General features: G+C 36.7%; 1 protein-coding gene across 1 annotated transcript in view; it reads right to left on the minus strand.

Moving 5' to 3' along the window:
• The window catches only part of slc25a13 (solute carrier family 25 member 13), a 42,674-nt gene extending 31,710 nt beyond the window's left edge, over positions 1 to 10,964 (minus strand). The window contains exons 1-5 of the mRNA XM_081375955.1: positions 10,880 to 10,964; positions 10,286 to 10,336; positions 9,426 to 9,568; positions 4,042 to 4,157; positions 42 to 181 (exon numbers count right to left, since the gene is read on the minus strand). Coding sequence (XP_081232081.1) covers positions 42 to 181; positions 4,042 to 4,157; positions 9,426 to 9,568; positions 10,286 to 10,336; positions 10,880 to 10,891 — 462 coding nt within the window. The 5' untranslated portion in view covers positions 10,892 to 10,964. The remainder of the gene's footprint in view (positions 1 to 41; positions 182 to 4,041; positions 4,158 to 9,425; positions 9,569 to 10,285; positions 10,337 to 10,879) is intronic.
• Positions 10,965 to 11,337: the final 373 nt, after the last annotated feature.

The following is an 11,337-nucleotide window of genomic DNA, read 5'->3' on the forward strand; positions in this document are numbered from 1 at the left end:
GTGGGCAGAAGAAAGAGAAATTAGACAGCAGTCGTACCCACCAGCAGAAACTGAGTGAACTCCCCGTAGTTAAGGTGTTTCTTCCTCTCCGCGCCAAAGTGAAGCTGAACAAATTCTGAGTTCCAGTTAAAGGGGATGTGCTGGTGAATAGTGGTCTGACTGAAAACTTGTTTCACATCCTCTGAAATCAGAGATAATCCTGGCATCAGAAATGTCATTGTTGAGGATTGAGTTACAAAAATGATGCATTGTTAGATTTCTGATTGTACCAGCAAAAATACCAGATTGTACCAGCTTTTTTTAGGAACACAAGGCATCAAACTTTTTTTTTTTAAAACAAGGAAGTACGCATAGTTAAAGCATTTTAAAAAAAAAAAACATTATGTAATGTATTATATAATATAAAAGTTGTTAAAAAATATTTAAGATTCTGCACTATTTGAAGTAAATACGTGACACTGTACAGAAAGTCAGATGTTCTTGCTCTTTGAATCATTTCAGATCATGCCTAAAAATATGATCATCAGGTTGTGGCGTTCATTAAATCAAAAATAATAAGAAAAACACTAAGACATTGTGATATTCATGTTCATTTCTCAATTCAACTGTTCACTCATGCTGATGATATAATTAGAAATGGTGCTGTCAAATCGGTTAATCGCGATTAATTGAATCGAACAAAGTTTGGAAATACATAATATATATGTTAACACCTTAACAAACTATATATATATATATATATACACACACACACACTCTCTCTCTCTCTCTCTCTCTCTCACACACATATGTGACCCTGGACCACAAAACCAGTCTTATGGGTAATTTTTTTTTTAATTGAGATTTATACATCATCTGAAAGCTGAATACATAATCTTTCCATTGATGTATGGTTTGTTAGGATATGGCAATATTTGGCCGAGATACAACTATTGAAAATCTGGAATCTGAGGGTACAGAAAAATCGAAATATTGAGAAAATCGCCTTTAAAGTTGTCCATTTCTATTGGCGATAGTGCTGCATCCATTCACAAAAATAAATGTTTTATATTTAAGGTGGGAAATTTACAAAATATCTTCATGGAACATGATCTTTACTTAATATCCTAATGATTTTTGGCATAAAAGAAAAATCTATAATTTTGACCCATAGAATGTTTTGTTGGCTATTGCCACAAATATACCCATGCAACATAAGACTGGTTTTGTGATCCAGGGTCACATATATATACATATAAACACACAAACATTTATGTTAGATGCGATTAATCAATTTGACAGTACTAGTAATAAACTAGAAAAAAAATAAAAACAGAATTGGCAAAATGCATCACTGAACTGAAGACCATGACAATAAAAGCTAAGAAAAATGGGGTTGAACATTTTGCCGAGAAGCATTCCTCATGAAGCGCAACAACCAGTTTTTTTCCAATTCATGGCAAATGATATACAGTAAGCAGTCATACAGCAGATGCTTTTTATAGTATTACAACAGAGTTCCACTGTGGAGCTACTCCAGACCTTTATTTTATCAGTGTTTATGAACCTGTCAACACTTCTCAGTCCTTCTTTAGTTATATCGCTTTGGAGTTGCATGGCAGCCTGCAAGTTTTATTACCTCTAATTCACCTAATTGAAGTTGAAGGGGAGGGGGGGGGTGAAAAAATGCTAGTCATTCATTAATTAAAACTTAAATTTTCCAAACCCTTAAAAAAAAAAAACTTCATAATATGACTTGCAATGACAGGGTTTATTAAATGGTGAAAAAAAGACTGTTTAATGTAACAGCAAGAGACCTTTAATGCTTTTAATGACATTAAGAGGGTTATAAACGGGAGGCTCCTGTTCGCTTTTACACAGAGCGGCATTTCATTTTCCTAACCTCTGTAGTGCATCACAATAAAGTGATTTTGACATGACCAGAATCTTAGTCAGAAGTTATTTGCTATTTATGTTGAGGTGACTGCAGCAGTTGAAAAACAGGTGTATGAGACAAATACTACATTCTCATTACAGCTCAACCTGACGACATGAGCAACAAGAAACCACTGAACAGCAAATCTAAATAACCGTGTCATATGTATATGAAATACGCATATGTGCATGCATTATCTGATCTTATTCCCTATTGACTAAAACAGGTTGATGAAAGTCTCTTTCTCTCCGCCTAGGCACTTTGGGTAGTGCATTGGAAATGAGATGATCTGACAGGTCTCGCCTACAAAAGGCAAATTAGACTATTTAAGTCAATTAGGGAAATTTAACGCATGAGACACACACATGCATTTTTCTTGTGCCAAGTTCGTTTGCAACATGAATGTAACTGTAAATGCAGCATCTCATACTATCGGTGCATTAAAATCCTTTGTTCTTAATGTACAGCAGAAGATTATACTGATCGTATTGTGTTTGAAATCAATCTGCATTTTAAAGTGGCTGAATAAACCGGATTAAGAGTTTTCACTGATTCTAAGTGACAGGAATCTGTCCGTCCAAGCAGGAATTCAGATTAGACTACTTCACATTAGGCCTTTGTTTTGAGGCCGGCGACTGGACATAAGGTGCTTTGGAGTTAAACTTGATAACCTAATTGATTTAGGCATTCAGCTGATACAATTAGTGATTATTAGGCCAAAATATGGAAATTCATGTGAAGGAAATTCAAATGAATTGAAATTCCTGTGGCGAAACTACAATCTTAAACTAAAATATACTAAAACATCACACACTTTTTATCATTTAAATGTGCAAAACAAAACAAAAAGAGTGTTCTTATACGGAAAGTGAAGTACCTAAAACCTTAAACTAAAAACATAGGACTGTACAAGAATTTAATCGAAATATTGCAAATGTATATATCGCGATATGCATATCGCAACGGCTTGCAATAACTGGGGTCATGAACAAAAGACAAAGAGAGAATCACTCATTGCTATTGGCTGAATAACTTTTGTAGCTTTAATAAGAATCAGGATATATTTAATTCATACAGTGAAAACTAAGCAGTGTTTATTTTTACATTTGATTATTCAGTTTCTGTTGTTAAATAAACCTAATGTAGGATAACCTGAAACTCTAAACCCCGTGGTTTACACTGATGTTAAAATAACACTTCTTATGCCACAGTAAAACACTGATGTTCACTTTCAGAAGTTGAAGGGATGTTTTCTTGTCAAAAAAAGAGGATATAAATATATCTACAGTATATAAAGAAAAACCTATAATGTTGGTTATATCCTTTTAAATATATTTTAAAGATGATTTAAGTTTATTTTACACACTTTAAGCATTATCGTATCGCGTTTTTCTTCAATATCGTGCAGCCCTAAACATCACACACTTTTTATGGTGGCACTTTATTTCACAGTCCTGTACCCCATGTACTATGCACAATAACTGGATAATAACTAGGTACTAACCATGAACCTAAACCTAACCTTAACCCCTGTTAAGGTTGATGAAAGTCCTAAGGTTGTAAAGAAAAGTCCTAACCTTATATTACCCAGTATTTTCTTAGGTAAGTACACTGTCAGTTTATGCAAGTAGCCTACATGTAAAATAAAGTGCAGCCCTTTTTATCATTTAAATATGCAAACAAAACAAAACAAAAAACAGAACAGAACAGAACCAAACCAAAAAACATTGTACATGTAAGTACACATACTGTAATAAAGTGCAACCCTTTTATCATTTAAATGTGCAAAACAAACTAAACAAAACGGGTGTTTTTACAGAAAGTGAAGTGCCTAACAACTTTTAAATGTGGTAAATTCACTGATCCGCAAGGCTTTTGAATGCCTAAATAAATGAAACAAATGTTCAAAAAACATTTATATATACGATTAATAATTAACAGATAAAACAGCTTTTCTGCCAAGTAATATAGCTAATTCTCGTAACTGTAGGCTAGCAACACAGCAGCTAGGCCCATTTTTACAGAACGTGCGCGGACACAGTTGAACTTTTATCAACATTCAAACGCAGCTCATCCAATCAGAATCGAGCCTCAACTCTGTTTTATAAAGAGCATTGTACACTTACCAAAAGTGGCAAAGCCATTTCCAGTTTTGTCGAAGAGCTGGAAGGCGACCATGAAGAGAGCATCCGGAGCACACAGCACCGACTCAAACGCCAGAAACTCCTGGAAGGAGATCAACCTGATGGAGACAAACAGACTTACAGCCTACATATTGTGGACACTTCACTCCACCAGCCTGGCATTACATTATTGAATGATGAGAGGGTATCACTCGCTGATTACTGCTTCTCGTCGCCAAACAAAAAAAGGTAGCACATATTTTCATTGTGAACACTTGACACTTGAGTGATTTGTTCAACTGTAATTATCAGCCTAAAATTATGATGTACAAAACATCTAAACACACAGTCCAGCTTCAATTCTAGGCCCAGAGATTAAGTGAATGACAAAACAATTTGACATAACAGGCTTTTCAATGATCCCAATCTTGATTGAAGTGCTTCCAATTTGACTGTCAAATGTCATTACCTTACTGAAAATGGGACCAGTTCATATAAGACCCCCAGAATGGTTGGGAACACAGTAAATCATGTGATTACAAGAGAATCAACCAACCAACAAGTCATGCATCAGTACAGTAAGGAAATGATCAGGAAGAGTTACTGGGATACGTGGACACTACCAGTCAAAAGGAGACACAATGCTTTGATGTACAGGTTTATATTTAATGTCTGAAATAAATTCATATATAAATATATGAACTAAAATATATATAGTTAAAAATATATGAACTAAATTTATTTTAATATATTTATAAAATAATTACATCAATGTAAAGAAATTCAAACTTGAACAGATTTGCTCAAACTTTTGACTGCCGGTGCACATTTCGAGAAGCCTTCATATATTTGGCCCGATTTTAAGATTATTTCATTAGTTCCTACATGTGTGATGATTTTACAGTAAATGGGTGCTATTATTCGACAAATAATCAAGTTAACCAGCAGAAAGATTAAAATATGATATCAATAAAAGGGGAACACTGACAGCACTACTTCTGCAAACGACTAAAAGTTTGAATTATAATGGAGAGCATGACATCAGAAAACACATAAACATGCACACAAGCGCGCACACACACACACACACACACACACGTATCTACCTCATCAAATAACCAATTTCAGCATTCATAGGAAACCCTGGGGACCATGCAATCTAGTCTTTATTTAAGCGCAGTTCAAAGTTGCCTCAACTCCATTATGAATTTCACAAATGGATACAGCAATTACTCGAGGTCACTGCTAACGAGCAGTCCCAATGCATGCATCTCTAATTTATTTCAATTTCCAGGGAGCAATGATTACATTTTCGTGGCCACTCTAATTAATTTTGTTACTGATGAAATTCAAAGGAACTGAGAATTTGTGCGCTTCCAGCATGCCAAATCAGCCACATTGTGGAGTCAAGAGTAATTGTTTTATTAACTAAGCAGACAGTAGGAGAACAGGAGCCTGCTGTTCCAGAGTGGGTGGAGAGCTTCAAAGGCGATCCGCTGGGCCCGGGCGTCGATGATTGAAAACAAAAAGCAAGGAGAGATGATACAGATGCTGATGCTTTTACAAAAAGAAAAGTCTGACAAAACTCAGCGAGTGATTAAGCTGCCTTCACGTGCCAGCCGAGTTATCAGAGTTTCCTAGTTAAAAATTGGACATGAACGCCCTTCTCAAGGCGTATTTACCACTGGGAAGCTCTGGGATAATGCTGAAATCGGACATTTCCTACTTCCCACTTCTGAAGTCGTGATTGCGAGCTTGTTGCATTCAAATGCTTTGTTTTAGGAAAGAACAGGAATCCTGGAGGACACCAGGTTTATTATTGCCTATTTATTGGGAAATTCTTATTAAAGCCAAAATGTTATTTAGTGTCCCAGTCATTGACAACCATAAACTTGCTGGAATTTCAGACAAAAGGCTATTTTCGCTGTGTATAAAACAAACAATATGCTTCAAATGACTTTCATATATGTAGCCTAAATATGCAATACTTTAACGACAAGACAAGACGATGTATATGTTGTGGGAAAAAAACTTGTTAAGAATTCGAGTCACAGTAGCAGTCGTTCTCCCTTCCGTTTATGGCTCGCTGAACTCAGAAACTTGGGTATCAGAATTATCCCGAAGCTTCCCAGTGGTAAATCCGACTTGAGAGGGCATTCATGTCCAATTAAGAAACGCATATTTATGATAATTCCGATAGAACATAAAGGCAGCATAATTTTGAGTTCCTGAGTTGAACGGGCCATAAACTTTAAACATGGCAGAGGGGAGAACGACTGCTACTGTGACTGGTATTCTTTACTCGTTTTTTCCACAATAGCTATATTGCCTTGTCTTGTCGTTAAAGAAGTGCATATTTATGAAGAATCCTTTGAAGCATATTGTATGTTTTATACACAGCGAAAATAGCCTGTTTTTGTCTGAAATTCCAGCAAGCTGACTATAGATAGTGCAGTGAATGTTTATATGGTTGTCAATGAATGGGACGCTAAATAGCATTTTGCCTTTAATAAGATTTTCCTAATAAAGAGGCAAGAATAAACCTGGTGTCATCCATGATTCCTGTTCTTTCCGACAACAAAGCAACGAGCTTATAATCACGACTTCAGAAGTGAGAAGTAGGAGATTTCCAAAAGGCAGCATTAATAGCATCTCTGACACTGGAAACCACTGGAAGGCAAGGAGGGACTTCTAATCACCAGATGGTATCGCTTTCATTTCAGATCAGCTTGATGGTCACTGTAATTGATTTTGGAGTGTATCTGCATTAAATGCCCTCCAATCAACATACACAAAAATGAGTTGTGCATGTAGTTTCCCCAGCGCCATGCCAGACGTGAGGCTTATGATGGTTGATTAGCAGTTCCTTGACTACTAGAGAACAATTACACTGGAACACAAACACACTAAGATGCTGTAGCCATGTAAAACAAACTAAACCGAAGCTCAAATAGTAAGCCTGACAAAGAACATTTTTCAACCATCAACTAAAATGGCACAGAACCAGAAGTGTAACAAGGGGAATGCAAAAAGTTTTATGTTTCTCAAATATGACACTGAAACGATTTAATAATAAGGACAATTCATGTGGAACTTTGTTTTTCTAAACACAAAAAAACCTGGAAAAAGTCTGTTAAAAAAAAAAAGTTTTTTGAAAGAAATTAATACTTTTATTTAGCAAGAACACATTAAATTGACAATAAAGACATTTATAATGTTACAAAAGATTTATAGGCCTAGTTATTTTTAACTTTCTATTCATCACAGAATCTGTAAGAAAAAAGTATCATGGTTTCCACACAAATATTAAGCAGCACAACTCCTTTCAACATTGATAATAATGGGAAACACTTTGAGCACCAACTCGTGACACTGAAGACTGAAAATTCAGCTTTGCATCATAGAAATAAATTACATTTTAAAATATATTAATATAGAAAACAGTGATTTTAAATTGTAATAATATTTCACAATATTATTGTTTTTACTGTATTTTTGTGCAGTCTAGGTGAGCATAAAAGGCATATTCAAACAATTTTGAAGAGGAACATACTGTAGAAACCAATACATTTGTTGATATTTTCGTAAAATAAAATCGTATTATGCTGCTATTCATTTTCAATGTTTACGCTAATCAAAATAGAAATACGTTTGTACAAAGCATTTCCTTATATCTCCCAGCGAGTGCCACGCACCTTTAAATTGTGCTGTTTCTAAAACCGAGAGCTGCTGGTAAACACTGTCCTTAGCAGAAACACTATTTACAGACTTATTATTTCAGTGGTTTAGCGTTGTAGCTTTTATCCATGACAGGTGAAGAGAGAGCACCTTCAATAAGCTCCGGCCCTGTCATTGTCACTGACAAGCCTAGATGCGGAGGGACGCGGGCTGGTTTAGCTTTCCCTGAGTGCATACCTCAGACCAGCCTGAAACCACAAGGGCACGGACTGCCATTTTCTCAGCATGTGCTCTTTACAAAGTTTTAACCCCCAAGACGCTACGGAGTTTCACACTTGAGGAGTTTTTCCATCAAAAATGGAGAGGGGAGAAAAGATAGAGGCAGAAAAGGAGAGAATGTCTGGCAGATCTTTGAATCAGCAGGGAAGTCTACATGCGTTGAATGACTGATTCAGAACCGTTGGCAGGATACCGCTCAAACAGGGCTGAGTGAATAAAGGAGAAGTGATTCAGAGCCTGATGGATGTCACCACATCAGTTGATTTATTCCAGCTCAGGAGGAGGTAGAAAATGCATCATGCTGTTTGTATCCATCTCATGAAACAGAGATAACCTGTGAATCATCTCAATCAGATGAAAACCTACCTCGGTGGTAAAACACTCGGTGTTCAGCAAAAACATCGGATTCGGCACCCACACAAACAGAGCCATTCGCTCTTGAAGCTTTATGATTTTGAATACATTTCAATATCATAGCAAGCTTCACTTGCACAAAAATATGAACTGCTGTTAGAACCTTCTCATTGCAATTCTGGGACGAAGGCCTCAAAATGAACGTTTCTTCATTTGCAACATTCCGAAATCCTGACGGCATGAAGGTCCTGACCACAGCCGCCACTAACGACCAAACCTCAGAAATCCATATATATCCAGATCTTTCTTTAACTAGCTCAGTAACCTACATGCATTGTGTGAATAATATTTTAAAAAATCCAAAGATAAACCTGAAAAGCACAACTCTTGATAATCTTGATTAAATCAAACAATTCCCCTTATTTTTTTCCCTCAAAGCCCTGCAAATAAATAAAAAAAATCATGTTCTGAAAGAGAGCTCAAGCCATGATTCCCTAATAGTTATCCGTTAATAGCTGAGATGCAGCAATTTATCCATCCTCAAAGTCGCACAAAGCACGAGAGCTGAATGGCACAGGCAATTACAGTGCGTGTGTACCTCTCCCGGTCTATGGCAGCCCTAATAATGCGTGCCGTATGACCACATGCACGCGGCCCGGCTGGTTGCCATGGTAACGCACAATCTTTTTGGACTTACGCTTGCGTATCATTGGCCATCATTATGTATCATTAAAAGCATACATATTAATGCAAAAAGGGGTTGAGCCGCGCCGCCTGAAAGGAGCAGCACCTGAACAAAGTGTGGTGTGTTAAGATGTCTGACCCTTCATCCTAATGCAGGATTAAAAGCAGAATATACCGCCGCATAATCCACATCCATTTCACAGCAGACGCTTTGTTTATGAATCAAATGAACTATGAACTGTAATTTACACAAGTCGTGAATTATTAATGAAAGGCACAAATTTACTCTATGTTGGTCATTGATGTTTGGTTGCACAATTTGATTTGTTTTCAAACATGAGGTTCAAGTGCAACTCAAACTTTTATCAGCAGCGATAGAAATAAATACTAACCCATCTTTGGTCTGGTCCAGAACCCCTGCGAGTAGAACCGTGGCCTCCTTGGACAGCCTTATGTCTGTTTGTGCGTGGAGGAACTTGGACACGAAGTCCTCGGGGGACATGTGGTGCTCTCCATTCTTCTCCACGCTGGCATACTGTGAAGGAAAAGAAAACTGGGCTAATATTATGTATTTAATGCTGAGGCCACTGCATTACAGAATTGAAATTGTAGATAAAAATCTGATTACCGTTAAATATGTAATTGATGCATTTTATATAATAAACCAGCAAACTCAGAGCAGTCATTGAATTAGTCACTTAATACAGCGCCGTGTGCAATGTAGTATTCCATGAAATGTGGCTGACCACATCTCAGTTAAAATCACATATTGCATTGATCAAAATGGCAGTCATAAATATGTAGTATTACAAACCCGAGACAGAATAACCAAAGAACAATTATGTTCACAGTTAAGGACAACATGAACATCATTTTACAATCATCCAGATGGTAAACCAGATATAAGAAGGCAAGAAAAAGGCTGATTATTGAAAGGAATATTAATTAAGCATATGTTAGTTTTTTGATCATCTGCTGTTAGATTCATTACTTAAAATACGTTATTCATGCAAAGTTTTTTCTCGTGCTTTAAAGGAACTCTGCTTCGTATATTCATGTGAACTTACTAGGAGTTCCATACAGTGCTCGATGCATTTTTAAATTAATCCTCAGGTTTTCTTTCTGTAATGAGAAATTAATTAAATGGTTATATCAGATAGAGGTATTTCTCATTGACACCAGTGCTTAGATGTTGGGCTACGTTGCCATCCCTTCATTTCCAGACTCTCAAGGGAGATACGAGGTGACATACCTTCAAGAAAATGGACTTGAGCTCTGCTGGATCAGCCCTCTTTATCATTACCTGTAGACATAAACACATTATGATCTACATATATAATGGATCATACATTACTACACCCAGTGCTGTCTATTAACATTATTTTAGGATACATATATATATATATATATATACATTTTCCACTGGTAATGATGATCATTGGTGTTATTATTATAATTATTAAAAGCATCTTATATCTAAGCAACTCAACTTCAGCTCACTTCGGGAATGTTTAGCATCCTATAAACCCCATGACACCCATTCAAACACTCCAGCAGACAGTGGACAGTCTATCTACAGGGGTTTGATCCTTCATCAGAGCTCACTGAAGTGCTCTTATGTCTCAATGTCATTGACAGACGCTAACATTCACCCAGGACATTAGCAGGCTAAGTTAACTAGCTCTGTCACACCGGCTACTGTGTACTGAAGGTTATCAGTTAATCCGCGTTTCTCCAGTGCCCTGCGATGATGTTTTCTGGACATATACGTATGCTTCACGATAAAACACTGCGCTCCCTTCGTCTGCAGAAAGCTACAATGTTTCTGTGCGAGAATAACGCTTACCTTTGCTGCCATGATCAGCTAACGCACAACTATAGCAACAGGAAGACTTCTAGAGCTTGATGACGTTTCCATGGAGATCACGTGCGGGCGCGAGCGGCGAGTGCGCGTGGAGGAAACAAAAGCGGATGAAACGCTCACGTTGGTGCAGTCGTGAATCGTTTCCCTATCAAATATGAATATATTGGATGAAAAAATCGGTCTCACACTTTGTACGGATATTAATCATATCAGTTTATCACATTTTAAATAATTTCACTGCTTTGGTTTGAGCAGATGACGTCATTTTCTGGGTGATCACTACGCTAACTTTTCAAATAAATATTCTTGGTGTTTTGAATATTTCAAACTAAGCATTGGGTATCACTTCATAGGGTTTTTCCCCCTGTGGCTTCAATTTAAAACATGATAGTCTTGTAATATTTAATAAAACAAAAACCCATTCTTACAAAAAGCCTTAA

This window comes from Scardinius erythrophthalmus, assembly GCF_964197995.2.
Source record: "Scardinius erythrophthalmus genome assembly, chromosome: 10".
Classification (NCBI taxonomy): domain Eukaryota; kingdom Metazoa; phylum Chordata; class Actinopteri; order Cypriniformes; family Leuciscidae; genus Scardinius; species Scardinius erythrophthalmus.